At 49.6% G+C, this 18065-nt stretch overlaps 1 protein-coding gene across 1 annotated transcript in view; it reads right to left on the bottom strand.

The window, feature by feature from the left end:
* Positions 1-211: 211 nt before the first annotated feature.
* The window catches only part of LOC124020202 (BCL-6 corepressor-like), a 51884-nt gene continuing 34030 nt past the window's right edge, over positions 212-18065 (bottom strand). The window contains exons 5-7 of the mRNA XM_046335533.1: positions 10159-10236; positions 6359-6506; positions 212-1651 (exon numbers count right to left, since the gene is read on the bottom strand). Of these exons, the coding sequence (XP_046191489.1) occupies positions 1342-1651; positions 6359-6506; positions 10159-10236 (536 nt within the window). The 3' untranslated portion in view covers positions 212-1341. The remainder of the gene's footprint in view (positions 1652-6358; positions 6507-10158; positions 10237-18065) is intronic.

The raw sequence follows: 18065 nt of genomic DNA, 5'->3' as shown, positions 1-18065 counted from the left end.
AAATCTAGAGGTAGGTTATTCATAGTGGCAAATGTGAATAGTAAGATATTTTTCAGACCAAATAAATAGGTGACAATCTGTGTTTTTCCATAGTCCTGGTTGGAAAAGTCCCGGAAAAGGGAGGAATCCTACAACAAGAATTACGGGTAAATTACGGAATTTCACAAACCTAAAAATGGAAATGATTTAGATGAATAAAATACGATAAAGGTTAACTTGTATTGCGATTTATTTAAATTATTTTTTTTGTAAAATATAAATACAAATAATAGTGTATTTAATTACAAAGTTTAAACACTTACATTGCCAAAACAAACAAACAAATCAAACACCCCAGTCAGAAAAACCGTTACTGAAATGGTCTTATTTACAAGTTCAAGCATGAATCACACTCTTCAATTGAAATGTCTTGTAGTATCTTACATTTATATTTGACAAAAAACCCACACATCAACTATCTTAATTCCTCATTGTCATAAATAAGATACAAATAAAGCTAGGTTTTTAGACAATGTTGAAAATAAAATCCCCAAATCTTTGGGATGAGCCATGAGTGCTAAAATGTTTTTGTCACAGTTCACCTCTATATATATATCTGTCAAAGTCCAATGGGTCGGTAAAGCTCAAATCAAGTGCACTGCCATGATCCAAAGTAAAACAATAACCTTTACCTCAGAGGTCCACATTCGACTCACATTGCTCCTGACCTGTTCACTAGTCTAGTCAACCCAAACAGTGTCAAAACCCACAACCTGACCACAACATGACAACCAAAGCAGCAGATATACAGTATGGATATACATACATACATATATATATATATAGAACAAATTAAATCGGCTGTTAATGTACACATATATAATATATTTATTTAAAAAATGCAGTTTGTGTGGCGCTGGGGTCTGTTTCGTCTTTGAAGTGATACTGTCCAGTATTCAACGTCCAGTCCTCACAGGGCATGGGAACGTACACATGGAGCATGTGTGTGTGTTGGCTACGTGCCAATACTCTCTCCTTCCTCCCAAAGTGTTCACTTCCCTTCACCGATTTGAAAGGAAAGGACATGGTCCTTCTGTAGCTCAGTTGGTAGAGCATGGCGCTTGTAACGCCAGGGTAGTGGGTTCGATCCCCGGGACCACCCATACGTAGAATGTATGCACACATGACTGTAAGTCGCTTTGGATAAAAGCGTCTGCTAAATGGCATATATTATATTATTATTATATAAAACTACCACTAGCCAAATAACTGCACCAGATTTGTGGGAACTAGTGAAGGAGTGTCCACTTCAGGAGAAAGTAGATCTTATTGAGAGTCACCCTCTGTGTGTGTATCTCAGGGTCACGAGTGGGCTTTAGCTTTGACCCGGGCCCCTTTGGGCTCCCATCGGCTGTCCAAACACTCTAGCGAGGAGCCCAGCAGCGCAGCCAGCTCTGAGCTGGTCTCAACCAGGTCCAGCAGCTCCTTGCTGTCGGGGAGGAAGGCGGCGAGCTCGTCGGGGCACGAGAAGAGCTGCGACAGTGACGCCTGCTTGTAGAACTCTGCCTCGGCGATGGTTGCTACCTCCAGATGGGCGAAGGCTGCCCTGAACGCCCTGGAGGACATTCTAAGTCTCTTCAGGACGTCTGATAGGAGCAGCCAGTTTCTGGGACTGAGGGGGAGGGAGAGAGGGAACGGGTTAGCACGGCTCTACACTTGTGATGTGACACCAGTGGCTCCAGCTTTTCAACACTAGCTGTAATTATGGGCTGTAGCACCGTGGTTGGGGTTTTCAACATCTGTCACACACATATAAACACAAAGGCTTTTCTGAGGGCGCTCTGTGAAAACACACACACACGGTAGGGTAGGTGATGAACAACAGGCACTGTTCAAATCGATAGCACTTGAAATGGTTAGCTGTGTAGCGCTGCGGCTGGGGAGCAGCTGAATGGGGAGAGGAGTGTAAATGCAAGCCCTGCCGAGCCTCCGTGTGTGTGTGTGTGTGTGTGTGTGTGTGTGTGTGTGTGTGTGTGTGTGTGTGTGTGTGTGTGTGTGTGTGTGTGTGTGTGTGTGTGTGTGTGTGTGTGTGTGTGTGTGTGTGTGTGTGTGTGTGTGTGTGTGTGTGTGTGAGAGAGAGAGAGAGAGAGAGCGCAGGCCAGCCTCACAGCCCAGGAGATCCATTAATACTGCATCAGCCAGAAGAGCAGAGCGATCCGAGAGAGACAAGAGGAGAGAGAGAACGAGAGCAGCGAGAGAGAAAGAAAGAGTGGGGGAGGAGAGTTCCGCTGAGAGATGGAGGGAGAAAGAAAAAGTTGGGGAGGGGAGCTCCGCTGAGAGATGGAGGGAGAAAGAAAAAGTTGGGGAGGGGAGCTCCGCTGAGAGATGGAGAGAGAGAGAGAGAGAGAGAGAGAGAGCAGTGCTCAGACTGAAGATTACACAGAACAGTGCGCTGCAGCCAAGAGGGAGAGAATGAGAGGGAGGGGAGGAAGAGAGGGTGAGTGACTAGGCCGGGAGGAAAACGGTGTGGGAGGCAATTAGCACTGTCTGCATTCACACACGTCTCTAGCCAACGTCTCCGGCTAACGGCAGCCTGCCGTGCTGCGTAGCGTCAATCTCCATCTTCTTAATATATTTTTCTCTACCATCCTAAAAAACCTCCTCTCTCTGTCATCCTCTCTTTCTCTACCATCCTTCTACCAAACCTCCTCTCTCTCTACCATCATCTCTTTCTCCACCATCCTTCTACCAAACCTGCTCTCTCTCTTTCTCCACCATCCTTCTACCAAACCTCCTCTCTTTCTCCACCATCCTTCTACCAAACCTCCCATCTCTACCATCCTCTCTTTCTCCACCATCCTACCAAACCTCCTCTCTCTACCATCCTCTCTTTCTCCACCATCCTATCAAACCTCCTCTCTCTACCATCCTCTCTTTCTCCACCATCCTACCACACCTCCTCTCTCTACCATCGTCTTTCTCCACCATCCTACCAAACCTCCTCTCTCTCTACCATCCTCTCTTTCTCCTCCATCCTTCTACCAAATCTCCTCTCTACCATCCTCTCTTTCCCCACCATCCTTCTACCAAACCTCCTCTCTCTCTACTATCCTCTCTTTCTCCACCATCCGTCTACCAAACCTCCTCTCTTTCTCCACCATCCTTCTACCAAATCTCCTCTCTTTCTCCACCATCCTTCTACCAAACCTCCTCTCTCTCTGCCATCCTCTCTTTCTCTACCATCCTTCTACCAAACCTCCTCTCTCTCTACCATCATCTCTTTCTCCACCATCCTTCTACCAAACCTGCTCTCTCTCTTTCTCCACCATCCTTCTACCAAACCTCCTCTCTTTCTCCACCATCCTTCTACCAAACCTCCCATCTCTACCATCCTCTCTTTCTCCACCATCCTACCAAACCTCCTCTCTCTACCATCCTCTCTTTCTCCACCATCCTATCAAACCTCCTCTCTCTACCATCCTCTCTTTCTCCACCATCCTACCACACCTCCTCTCTCTACCATCGTCTTTCTCCACCATCCTACCAAACCTCCTCTCTCTCTACCATCCTCTCTTTCTCCTCCATCCTTCTACCAAATCTCCTCTCTACCATCCTCTCTTTCCCCACCATCCTTCTACCAAACCTCCTCTCTCTCTACTATCCTCTCTTTCTCCACCATCCGTCTACCAAACCTCCTCTCTTTCTCCACCATCCTTCCTCTCTTTTTCTCCACCATCCTTCTACCAAATCTCCTCTCTCTGCCATCTTTTCTCCACCATCCTTCTACCAAACCTCCTCTCTCTGCCATCCTCTCTTTCTCCACCATCCTTCTACCAAATCTCCTCTCTCTCTACCATCCTTCTACTAAACCTCCTCTCTCTCTACCATCCTCTCTTTCTCCACCATCCTTCTACCAAACCTCCTCTCTCTCTACCATCATCTCTTTCTCCACCATCCTTCTACCAAACCTCCTCTCTCTACCATCCTCTCTTTCTCCACCATCCTTCTACCAAACCTCCTCTCTCTACCATCCTCTCTTTCTCCACCATCCTTCTACCAAATCTCCTCTCTACCATCCTCTTTGACCACCATCCTACCAAACCTCCTCTCTCTCTACCATCCTCTTTTTCTCCACCATCCTACCAAACCTCCTCTCTCTCTACTATCCTCTCTTTCACCACCATCCTTCTACCAAACCTCCTCTCTCTCTACCATCCTCTCTTTCTCCACCATCCTTCTACCAAACCTCCTCTCTCTACCATCCTCTCTTTCTCCACCATCCTTCTACCAAATCTCCTCTCTACCATCCTCTCTTTCTCCACCATCCTTCTACCAAACCTCCTCTCTCTCTACCATCCTCTCTTTCTCCACCATCCGTCTACCAAACCTCCTCTCTCTGCCATCCTCTCTTTCTCCACCATCCTTCTACAAAATATCCTCTCTTTCTCCACCATCCTTCTACCAAATCACCTCTCTTTCTCCACCATCCTTCTACCAAACCTCCTCTCTCTCTGCCATCCTCACTTTCTCCACCATCCTTCTACCAAACCTCCTCTCTCTCTGCTATCCTCTCTTTCTCCACCATCCGTCTACCAAATCTCCTCTCTCTCTGCCATGCTCTCTTTCTCCACCATCCTTCTACCAAATCTCCTCTCTCTCTACCATCCTCTCTTTCTCCACCATCATTCTACCAAACCTCCTCTCTCTCTACCATCCTCTCTTTCTCCACCATCCTTCTACCAAACCTCCCCTCTCTCTACCATCCTTCTACCAAACCTCCTATCTCTCTACCATCTCTTTTTCCACCATCCTTCTACCAAAACTCCTCTCTCTCTACCATCCTCTCTTTCTCCACCATCCTTCTACCAAACCTCCTCTCTCTCTACCATCCTCTCTTTCTCCACCATCCTTCTACCAAACCTCCTCTCTCTCTACCATCCTTCTACCAAACCTCCTATCTCTCTACCATCTCTTTTTCCACCATCCTTCTACCAAAACTCCTCTCTCTCTACCATCCTCTCTTTCTCCACCATCCTTCTACCAAACCTCCTCTCTCTGCCATCCTCTCTCTCTACCATCCTCTTTTTCTCCACCATCCTACCAAACCTCCCCTCTCTCTACTATCCTCTCTTTCTCCACCATCCTTCTACCAAACCTCCTCTCTCTCTACCATCCTCTCTTTCTCCACCATCCTTCTACCAAACCTCCTCTCTCTACCATTCTCTCTTTCTCCACCATCCTTCTACCAAATCTCCTCTCTACCATCCTTTTTCTCCACCATCCTACCAAACCTCCTCTCTCTACCATCCTCTCTTTCTCCACCATCCTATCAAACCTCCTCTCTCTCTACTATCCTCTTTTTCTCCACCATCCTATCAAACCTCCTCTCTCTCTACCATCCTCTCTTTCTCCACCATCCTATCAAACCTCTCTCTCGCTCTCTCTTTCTACCATCCTTCTATCAAATCTCATCTTTCTCTACCATCCTATCAAATCTCATCTCTCTCTACCATCCTATCAAATCTCCTCTCTCTCTACCATCCTATCAAATCTCCTCTCTCTCTACCATCCTATCAAATCTCCTCTCTCTCTACCATCCTATCAAATCTCCTCTCTCTCTACCATCCTATCAAATCTCCTCTCTCTCTACCATCCTATCAAATCTCATCTCTCTCTACCATCCTATCAAATTTCCTCTCTCTACCATCCTTCTATCAAACCTCCTCTCGCTCTCTCTCTACCATCCTATGAATCCTCCCATCGTTCTCTCTAAAATCCTCTATCCAACCTCCTCTCTGTCTCTTTACCCACCCTCTCTGTTCCTCTCCAACCCCCTAATGTTTCTCCTCCCTCATATCAGAGCAACCCACAGTATTAAAGAGCTCTGCTTCTACTAGTCTACCTTCTTCCCTCCACATAAATCATTTCCTCCTGTGGCGAGCCCCCTGGTTAATGACACCCCCCCCTCCTCCCTCCGCCAGGTCGGTGTGACTAATGACCCTCCCCCCTCCCTCCCCCAGGTCGGCATGACTAATGACCCTCCCCCAGATCGGTGTGACTAATGACTTTATCGATACCCTGATCATAATGATCTCTCCTCTCATCTGCTTAATAACACACTGGAACGGGGAGAGGAGGGACGGATGGAGGGAGGGAACCCAACATGCAGTGAAGTGTAGGGTTACTGGTGAGAACAACAACACTGCTATAATGTAGCTGGGTAACCGTGACAATACTGTAATGTAAATGGTGGTCACAGGTGGACAAACTAAAGCTCATTATTTTGCATACTGCAGGACAGAAACCGATTCAAAACTATAGTCAGAACCGGAAGGAAAAATGTTATTTCTGGGGCTCATAATGACACACAGACACTTACCCCTGTGAGAGGGAGAGCTGAATGTTGTAGCAGGGCAGGAGGGGTCGGTCAGAGAACTCAAACTCAAAGCCCTGCCTCGTGTCCTCCTCCTCTCCTGGGCCTGGGGGGTTAGCCAGGATGTCATAGGCTGCTGGGTCCTCACCTGACTCTGCAACGCACACACACACACACACACACACACACACACACACACACACACACACACACACACACACACACACACACACACACACACACACACACACACACACACACACACACACACACACACACACACACACACACACACACACACACACACACACACAGTTACAACACTATTCTGTAGAGATGACCAAACACACTGTTACAACACTATTCTGTAGAGATGACCAAACACACTGTTACAACACTATTCTGTAGAGATGACCAAACACACTGTTACAACACTATTCTGTAGAGATGACCAAACACACTGTTACAACACTATTCTGTAGAGATGACCAAACACACAGTTACAACACTATTCTGTAGAGATGACCAAACACACTGTTACAACACTATTCTGTAGAAATGACCAAACACACTGTTACAACACTATTCTGTAGAGATGACCAAACACACAGTTACAACACTATTCTGTAGAGATGACCAAACACACTGTTACAACACTATTCTGTAGAGATGACCAAACACACTGTTACAACACTATTCTGTAGAGATGACCAAACACACTGTTACAACACTATTCTGTAGAGATGACCAAACACACTGTTACAACACTATTCTGCATCAGTGGTGATGACAGGTGAGTACTACACAGGTCAGGTGACAGAACTCAAACAGGTGGGCACATACAACCATTCAAAATGAAACGCACATGACTGTCTACACTTGCATCACCCCCCACAACACACACAGCCAGGGTTGAGCTGGAGATAAATGCCTGTGGCAGGTAAGGTCAGCCTCGTCAAACAGGCACAGTCAGAGCATTGTACTGCTGGCTGGCTGGCTGGCTGCCCCCCCCCCCTCCAATGATAGCATGAAGCAGCCAGGTGTTGCCCTGGGGCACCCAGCTCCACTCAGCCCACCAAACCGACCGCAGGGTGTGTGTCTATCAGTGTGTTGAACAATGCAGGTGTGGAGAGATCCCAGCAGCCGTCCACCCCCACTTCATCCACTTCTGCCTTCACAGGACTAGGGGTGGTATTAGCATGTAATATCTTGCTGTTTTCTTGCGGAAAGAGGGGATGAAATATTAGCGTTGCCATTAGGCAACATTTGAAACAACCTTGAAGAATTTCCACAAAGTTGTCACCGGTGACACTCAAATCACAGAGAAAGATGAATTATGACCTTCAACTTCCGTTTGTAATATGATGCAGGAATGTAATACAGTTCTCTGTCCTCTCCAGCTGGAAGTCCAACCTCTCCCTGCTGTTCTAACACGGGGGGGGGCGGCTGTGGTCTGAGGGACAATTCACAATTTGGAGAAAGGGAGGGGATGAGGGGAGGAAAGGAGGGAGTGAGCAGAGGAGGAGGGAGAGGAGGATTAATTGGTAGTTTGTCGTGGGTCTCTAATAGAACCTCATGTCTCAGATTCCAGGACTGGAGAGGATAGAGGGAGTGGAGAGAGTAGGATAGCGGGAGTGGAGAGAGGAGGATAGAGGACGATAGAGGGAGTCGGGAGAGGTGGATAGAGTGAGTGGAGAGAGGGAAAGGATAGAGGGAGAGGATAGAGGGAGAGGAGAGGGGAGGGTAGAGGGAGTGGAGACGGGAGGGTAGAGGGAGAGGATAGAGGGTGGAGTAGGGGAGGGTAGAGGGAGGGAGAGGGAGGGTAGAGGGAGTGGAGGGGGAGGGTAGAGGGAGAGGATGGAGACTGGATAGAGGGAGTGGAGTAGAGGAGGGTAGAGGGAGAGGGGGAGGATAGAGGGAGTGGAGGGGAAGGGTAGAGGGAGGGGGAGGGAGAGGGGAGGGTAGAGGGAGAGGGATAGATAGAGGGAGAGGATAGAGGGAGTGGAGAGAGGAGGGTAGAGGGAGTGGAGAGGGGAAAGGATAGAGGGAGTGGAGGGAGGGAAGGGGATAGAGGGAGTGGAGAGGGGAGAGGATAGAGGAGATGATAGAGTGAGTGGAGAGAGGGAAAGGATAGAGGGAGAGGATAGGGAGGGAGAGGGAGGGTAGAGGGAGGGGAGGGTAGAGGGAGAGGATAGAGGGTGTGGGTGGAGACTGGAGAGGGAGGGAGGGGAGGGTAGAGTGAGTGGAGAGAGGGAAAGGATAGAGGGGAGAGGAGTGGAGAGGGAGGGAGGGAGGGAGGGATAGAGGGAGAGGATGAGAGAGTGGAGAGGGAGGGAGAGGGGAGGATAGAGGGAGTGGAGAGGGGAGGGTAGAGGGAGAGGATAGAGAGGATAGAGGGAGAGAGAGGATAGAGGGACTGGAGAGGGTAGAGGGAGAGGATAGAGAGAGTGGATAGGAGAGGGGAGGATAGAGGGAGTGGAGAGGGAAGGGTAGAGGGAGAGGATAGAGAGAGTGGATAGAGGGAGTGGAGAGGGGAGGATAGAGGGAGTGGAGAGGGAAGGGTAGAGGGAGAGGATAGAGAGAGTGGATAGAGGGAGTGGAGAGGGGAGGATAGAGGGTGGAGAGGGAAGGGAGAGAGGATAGAGGGATAGAGGGAGGGAGAGGAGCGGGTAGAGGGAGTGGAGAAAGGAGGGTAGAGTGAGTGGAGAGAGGGAAAGGATAGAGGGAGAGGATAGAGGGAGTGGAGAGGGAGGGATAGAGTGAGTGGAGAGAGGGAAAGGATAGAGGGAGTGGAGCGGGTAGAGGGAGTGGAGAGGGTAGAGGGAGTGGAGAGGATAGAGGGAGTGGAGCGGGTAGAGGGAGTGGAGAGGGGAGGATAGAGGGAGTGGATAGGAGAGGATAGAGGGAGTGGAAAGGAGAGGATAGAGGGAGTGGAGAGGGGAGGATAGAGGGAGTGGAGGGAGAGGATAGGAGGGATAGAGGGAGTGGAGAAAGGAGGGTAGATAGAGGGAGGATGAGAAAGGAGGGAAGTTGAGTTTCCTAGAGGGACAGCTGGAGTGGGGGGAGGGATAGAGTCAGTGGAGAGAGGGAAAGGATAGAGGGAGTGGAGCCTCCCCTTCCCCCCTCCTCCTCTCTCTGGAGCTCAAACCTCCATAGCATCACTTGTTAAAACCGGAGACCTTTCCGTGTGGCATTGAGATCCACATATCTCAGTTGGTTGGAGCGCGGTGGGTGTTGGCAATGCGAAGGTTGCAAGTTGGATTTCAACATGGGCCATCAGTATTGATCGTATGCAATAAATGGGAGAAACTTGTGGTTTGGAGGCAAGAGGTGAGGTCGGCAGGAGGGGAGGTAGGCAGGAGGGGAGGTAGGCAGGAGAGTAGGGAGGCAGGAGAGTAGGGAGGCAGGAGAGTAGGGAGGCAGGAGGGAAGGTAGGCAGGAGAGTAGGGACGCAGGAGAGTAGGGAGGCAGGAGGTGAGGGAGGCACAAAAGCGCAGCTCGCTCCAAGGCTGGGAGGGAAAATCTATCGGATACAAGAGAAACCACTGTTCTTTTTCTGATGTTGTCCTTCTGAATCAATGCTGGTCTACTCCGAAAAGACTCCCACAGAGATTTACCTGAGTGTCTTTCCCTGTCTTCTTCCTGCTGCTCCTTGTGTGTGTGTGTGTGTGTGTGTGTGTGTGTGTGTGTGTGTGTGTGTGTGTGTGTGTGTGTGTGTGTGTGTGTGTGTGTGTGTGTGTGTGTGTGTGTGTGTGTGTGTGTGTGTGTGTGTGTGTGTGTGTGTGTGTGTGTGTGTGTGTACTCACCACACACGGCGCTGCCGTAAAACTCCCAGTAGATGCCTTCGTCAGTGTCTTCACGCCCCTTCAGGTCGGAAAAATAATCTAGAGAGACAGAGACACGGTACAGCTATAAACAGGGACAGAGAGAGAGAGACAGGGTACAGCTATAATCAGGGACAGAGCAGAGAGAGAGAGACACGGTACAGCTATAAACAGGGACAGACAGAGAGAGAGAGAGCTATAAACAGGGACAGAGCAGAGAGAGAGACACGGTACAGCTATAAACAGGGACAGAGAGAGAGAGACACGGTACAGCTATAAACAGGGACAGAGCAGAGAGAGAGACACGGTATAAACAGGGACAGAGCAGAGAGAGACACGAGACACAGCTATAAACAGGGACAGAGCAGAGAGAGAGGGACACGGTACAGCTATAAACAGGGACAGAGCAGAGAGAGAGAGACACGGTACAGCTATAAACAGGGACAGAGCAGAGAGAGACACGGTACAGCTATAAACAGGGACAGAGCAGAGAGAGACACGGTACAGCTATAAACAGGGACAGAGCAGAGAGAGAGACACGGTACAGCTATAAACAGGGACAGAGCAGAGAGAGAGAGACACGGTACAGCTATAAACAGGGACAGAGCAGAGAGAGACACGTACAGCTAGGGACAGAGCAGAGAGACACGACACGTACAGCTATAAACAGGGACAGAGCTAGACAGAGAGACACGGTACAGCTATAAACAGGGACAGAGCAGAGAGAGACACGGTACAGCTATAAACAGGGACAGAGAGAGAGACGGTACAGCTATAAACAGGGACAGAGAGACACGGAGAGAGACACGGTACAGCTATAAACAGGGACAGAGCAGAGAGAGACACGGTACAGCTATAAACAGGGACAGAGCAGAGAGAGAGACAAGGTACAGCTATAAACAGGGACAGAGCAGAGAGACAGAGACACGGTACAGCTATAAACAGGGACAGAGCAGAGAGAGAGACACGGTACAGCTATAAACAGGGACAGAGAGAGGCACGACAGCTATAAACAGGGACAGAGCAGAGAGAGACACGGTACAGCTATAAACAGGGACAGAGCAGAGAGAGACACGGTACAGCTATAAACAGGGACAGAGCAGAGAGAGAGGTACAGCTATAAACAGGGACAGAGCAGAGAGAGAGACACGGTACAGCTATAAACAGGGACAGAGCAGAGAGACACGACAGCTATAAACAGGGACAGAGTACAGCTATAAACAGGGACAGAGCAGAGAGAGAGCACGGTACAGCTATAAACAGGGACAGAGAGAGAGACACGAGACAGCTATAAACAGGGACAGAGAGAGAGAGGACACGGTACAGCTATAACACAGGGACAGGGACAGAGCAGAGAGAGACACGGTACAGCTATAAACAGGGACAGAGGGACAGAGAGAGACACGGTACAGCTATAAACAGGGACAGAGCAGAGAGAGACACGGTACAGCTATAAACAGGGACAGAGAGAGAGAGACACGGTACAGCTATAAACAGGGACAGACAGAGAGAGAGACACGGTACAGCTATAAACAGGGACAGATAAACAGGGACAGAGCAGAGAGAGAGACACGGTACAGCTATAAACAGGGACAGAGCAGAGAGAGACACGGTACAGCTATAAACAGGGACAGAGCAGAGAGAGAGAGAGAGAGAGAGACACGGTACAGCTATAAACAGGGACAGAGCAGAGAGAGACACGGTACAGCTATAAACAGGGACAGAGCAGAGAGAGACACACGGTACAGCTATAAACAGGGACAGAGAGAGAGACAGCTATAAACAGGGACAGAGCAGAGAGAGACACGGTACAGCTAAAACAGGGACAGAGAGACACGGTACAGCTATAAACAGGGACAGAGAGAGAGAGACACGGTACAGCTATAAACAGGGACAGAGGACAGAGCAGAGAGAGACACGGTACAGCTATAAACAGGGACAGAGCAGAGAGACAGAGACACGAGTACAGCTATAAACAGGGACAGAGCAGAGAGACAGAGACACAGAGAGAGAGAGAGACACGGTACAGCTATAAACAGGGACAGAGCAGAGGGACAGAGAGAGAGAAGGTACAGCTATAAACAGGGACAGAGCAGAGAGACAGAGGCACGGTACAGCTATAAACAGGGACAGAGCAGAGAGAGAGACAAGGTACAGCTATAAACAGGGACAGAGCAGAGAGACAGAGACACGGTACAGCTATAAACAGGGACAGAGCAGAGAGACAGAGACACGGTACAGCTATAAACAGGGACAGAACAGAGAGAGAGACACGGTACAGCTATAAACAGGGACAGAGAGAGAGAGAGGCACAGTACAGCTATAAACAGGGACAGAGCAGAGAGAGACACGGTACAGCTATAAACAGGGACAGAGCAGAGAGAGAGAGACACGGTACAGCTATAAACAGGGACAGAGCAGAGAGAGACACGGTACAGCTATAAACAGGGACAGAGAGAGAGAGACACGGTACAGCTATAAACAGGGACAGAGAGACACGGTACAGCTATAAACAGGGACAGAGCAGAGAGAGAGAGATAAACAGGGACAGAGCAGAGAGAGAGACACGGTACAGCTATAAACAGGGACAGAGCAGAGAGAGACACGGTACAGCTATAAACAGGGACAGAGAGAGAGAGACACGGTACAGCTATAAACAGGGACAGAGAGAGAGAGACACGGTACAGCTATAAACAGGGACAGAGCAGAGAGAGAGAGACACGGTACAGCTATAAACAGGGACAGAGAGAGAGACACGGTACAGCTATAAACAGGGACAGAGCAGAGAGACAGAGCTATAAACAGGGACAGAGTACAGCTAGCTATAAACAGGGACAGAGCAGAGGGAGAGAGACACGGTACAGCTATAAACAGGGACAGAGAGAGAGAGGGACAGAGAGACACGGTACAGCTATAAACAGGGACAGAGCAGAGAGAGAGCAGAGAGAGAGAGACACGGTACAGCTATAAACAGGGACAGAGAGAGAGAGGCACAGTACAGCTATAAACAGGGACAGAGCAGAGAGAGACACGGTACAGCTATAAACAGGGACAGAGCAGAGAGAGACACGGTACAGCTATAAACAGGGACAGAGCAGAGAGAGAGAGACACGGTACAGCTATAAACAGGGACAGAGCAGAGAGAGACACGGTACAGCTATAAACAGGGACAGAGCAGGGACAGAGAGACACGGTACAGCTATAAACAGGGACAGAGCAGAGAGAGACACGGTACAGCTATAAACAGGGACAGAGAGACACAGAGCAGGTACAGCTATAAACAGGGACAGACAGAGAGAGACACGGTACAGCTATAAACAGGGACAGAGCAGAGAGAGACACTATACAGCTATAAACAGGGACAGAGCAGAGCTATAAACAGGGACAGAGAGACAGGGACAGAGCAGGAGACAGCTATAAACAGGGACAGAGCAGAGAGAGAGACACGGTACAGCTATAAACAGGGACAGAGCAGAGAGACAGAGACACGGTACAGCTATAAACAGGGACAGAGCAGAGAGAGACACGGTACAGCTATAAACAGGGACAGAGCAGAGAGAGAGAGACACGGTACAGCTATAAACAGGGACAGAGCAGAGAGACAGAGACACGGTACAGCTATAAACAGGGACAGAGCAGAGAGAGAGACGGTACAGCTATAAACAGGGACAGAGCAGAGAGAGACACGGTACAGCTATAAACAGGGACAGAGCAGAGAGAGATAAACAGGGACAGAGCAGAGAGAGAGACACGGTACAGCTATAAACAGGGACAGAGAGAGAGAGAGGCACGGTACAGCTATAAACAGGGACAGACAGAGAGAGACACGGTACAGCTATAAACAGGGACACACGGCTATAAACAGCAGAGAGACAGAGACACGGTATAAAAACAGGGACAGAGCAGAGAGAGACACAGGGACAGAGCAGAGAGAGACACGGTACAGCTATAAACAGGGACAGAGCAGAGAGAGACACGGTACAGCTATAAACAGGGACAGAGCAGAGAGAGACACGGTACAGCTATAAACAGGGACAGAGCAGAGAGGGACAGAGAGACACGGTACAGCTATAAACAGGGACAGAGAGAGCTAGGGACAGAGCAGAGAGACACGGTACAGCTATAAACAGGGACAGAGAGAGAGAGACACGGTACAGCTATAAACAGGGACAGAGAGACACGGTACAGCTATAAACAGGGACAGAGAGACACGGTACAGCTATAAACAGGGACAGAGCAGAGAGAGACACGGTACAGCTATAAACAGGGACAGAGAGAGAGAGACACGGTACAGCTATAAACAGGGACAGAGCAGAGAGACAGAGACACGGTACAGCTATAAACAGGGACAGAGCAGAGAGAGACACGGTACAGCTATAAACAGGGACAGAGCAGAGAGACAGAGACACGGTACAGCTATAAACAGGGACAGAGCAGAGAGAGACACACGGTACAGCTATAAACAGGGACAGAGAGAGAGAGAGAGACACACGGTACAGCTATAAACAGGGACAGAGCAGAGAGACAGAGACACGGTACAGCTATAAACAGGGACAGAGCAGAGAGAGAGCACGGTACAGCTATAAACAGGGACAGAGCAGGGAGAGAGAGAGACACGGTACAGCTATAAACAGGGACAGAGCAGAGAGATAAACAGGGACAGAGCAGAGAGAGAGAGACACGGTACAGCTATAAACAGGGACAGAGAGAGAGAGAGAGACACGGTACAGCTATAAACAGGGACAGAGAGAGAGAGGCACGGTACAGCTATAAACAGGGACAGAGAGAGAGAGACACAGTACAGCTATAAACAGGGACAGAGCAGAGAGAGACACGGTACAGCTATAAACAGGGACAGAGCAGAGAGAGACACGGTACAGCTATAAACAGGGACAGAGAGACACGGTACAGCTATAAACAGGGACAGAGAGACACGGTACAGCTATAAACAGGGACAGAGAGACACGGTACAGCTATAAACAGGGACAGAGAGACACGGTACAGCTATAAACAGGGACAGAGAGACACGGTACAGCTATAAACAGGGACAGAGAGACACGGTACAGCTATAAACAGGGACAGAGAGAGCTATAAACAGGGACAGAGCAGAGAGAGAGACACGGTACAGCTATAAACAGGGACAGAGCAGAGAGAGACACGGTACAGCTATAAACAGGGACAGAGCAGAGCTAGGGACAGACAGCTATAAACAGGGACAGAGACACGGTACAGCTATAAACAGGACAGAGCAGAGAGAGACACGGTACAGCTATAAACAGGGACAGAGAGAGAGAGAGACACGGTACAGCTATAAACAGGGACAGAACAGAGAGAGAGACACGGTACAGCTATAAACAGGGACAGAGCAGAGAGACAGAGACACGGTACAGCTATAAACAGGGACAGAGAGAGAGAGAGACACGGTACAGCTATAAACAGGGACAGAGCAGAGAGAGACACGGTACAGCTATAAACAGGGACAGAGCAGAGAGAGACACGGTACAGCTATAAACAGGGACAGAGAGACAGAGAGACAGAGAGACAGAGAGACAGAGAGACAGAGAGACAGAGAGAGACACGGTACAGCTATAAACAGGGACAGAGCAGAGAGAGAGACACGGTACAGCTATAAACAGGGACAGAACAGAGAGAGAGACACGGTACAGCTATAAACAGGGACAGAGCAGAGAGAGACACGGTACAGCTATAAACAGGGACAGAGCAGAGAGAGAGACACGGTACAGCTATAAACAGGGACAGAGCAGAGAGAGACACGGTACAGCTATAAACAGGGACAGAGCAGAGAGAGAGACACGGTACAGCTATAAACAGGGACAGAGAGACAGAGAGACAGAGAGACAGAGAGACAGAGAGAGACACGGTACAGCTATAAACAGGGACAGAGCAGAGAGAGAGACACGGTACAGCTATAAACAGGGACAGAGAGACAGAGAGAGACACGGTACAGCTATAAACAGGGACAGAGCAGAGAGAGAGACACGGTACAGCTATAAACAGGGACAGAGCAGAGAGAGAGACACGGTACAGCTATAAACAGGGACAGAACAGAGAGAGAGACACGGTACAGCTATAAACAGGGACAGAGCAGAGAGAGACACGGTACAGCTATAAACAGGGACAGAGAGACAGAGAGAGACACGGTACAGCTATAAACAGGGACAGAGCAGAGAGAGAGACACGGTACAGCTATAAACAGGGACAGAACAGAGAGAGAGACACGGTACAGCTATAAACAGGGACAGAGAGACAGAGAGAGACACGGTACAGCTATAAACAGGGACAGAGAGACAGAGAGAGACATGGTACAGCTATAAACAGGGACAGAGAGAGAGAGGCACGGTACAGCTATAAACAGGGACAGAGCAGAGAGAGAGAGGCACGGTACAGCTATAAACAGGGACAGAGCAGAGAGAGACACGGTACAGCTATAAACAGGGACAGAGCAGAGAGAGAGAGGCACGGTACAGCTATAAACAGGGACAGAGCAGAGAGAGAGAGACACGGTACAGCTATAAACAGGGACAGAGAGAGAGAGACACGGTACAGCTATAATCAGGGACAGAGCAGAGAGAGACACGGTACAGCTATAAACAGGGACAGAGCAGAGAGAGAGACACGGTACAGCTATAAACAGGGACAGAGCAGAGAGAGACACGGTACAGCTATAAACAGGGACAGAGCAGAGAGAGACACGGTACAGCTATAAACAGGGACAGAGCAGAGAGAGAGAGACACGGTACAGCTATAAACAGGGACAGAACAGAGAGAGAGACACGGTACAGCTATAAACAGGGACAGAGCAGAGAGAGACACGGTACAGCTATAAACAGGGACAGAGCAGAGAGAGACACGGTACAGCTATAAACAGGGACAGAGAGACAGAGAGAGACATGGTACAGCTATAAACAGGGACAGAGAGAGAGAGGCACGGTACAGCTATAAACAGGGACAGAGAGAGAGAGACACGGTACAGCTATAAACAGGGACAGAGAGAGAGAGGCACGGTACAGCTATAAACAGGGACAGAGAGAGAGAGGCACGGTACAGCTATAAACAGGGACAGAGCAGAGAGAGACACGGTACAGCTATAAACAGGGACAGAGCAGAGAGAGAGAGACACGGTACAGCTATAAACAGGGACAGAGAGAGAGAGGCACGGTACAGCTATAAACAGGGACAGAGAGAGAGAGGCACGGTACAGCTATAAACAGGGACAGAGAGAGAGAGGCACGGTACAGCTATAAACAGGGACAGAGAGAGAGAGGCACGGTACAGCTATAAACAGGGACAGAGAGACAGAGACACGGTACAGCTATAAACAGGGACAGAGAGAGAGAGGCACGGTACAGCTATAAACAGGGACAGAGAGAGAGAGAGGCACGGTACAGCTATAAACAGGGACAGAGAGAGAGAGGCACGGTACAGCTATAAACAGGGACAGAGAGAGAGAGGCACGGTACAGCTATAAACAGGGACAGAGCAGAGAGAATGAGAGAAAGAGATGCATATTTTGTAGACGTCTGGCTCTGCATTGGTGAGAGACAGTGATAAAAAGAAAGGAAAAAACAGAGGATAGAGAAAGACGCTGCTGCAGATGAGCAGAAAATAGGCCGTATAAACCTTCCCCCCCCCCACCCTGGCCCCCCACCCCCACCCTGGTCCCCCACCCTGGCCCCCACCCTCCAACCTGGCCCCCCACCCCCAACCTGGCCCTCCACCCTGGCCCCGCCCCCACCTTGGCCCCCACTCTGCCTCACGGTGGAACAGGCAGAGCACGGCAGTGTGTGTCAGACATGCATCTCTAATCAGATTCCACTCGGGAGCCTTCAAAGCCGCTAGGGAGCCATGCACGCTCTCTCACACACACA

Source organism: Oncorhynchus gorbuscha, unplaced genomic scaffold (genome assembly GCF_021184085.1).
Source record: "Oncorhynchus gorbuscha isolate QuinsamMale2020 ecotype Even-year unplaced genomic scaffold, OgorEven_v1.0 Un_scaffold_769, whole genome shotgun sequence".
In the NCBI taxonomy this organism is placed as follows: Eukaryota; Metazoa; Chordata; class Actinopteri; order Salmoniformes; family Salmonidae; genus Oncorhynchus; species Oncorhynchus gorbuscha.
The sequence above is the reverse complement of the archived record's forward strand: the minus strand, read 5'-3'. Positions and strand labels throughout refer to the sequence as shown.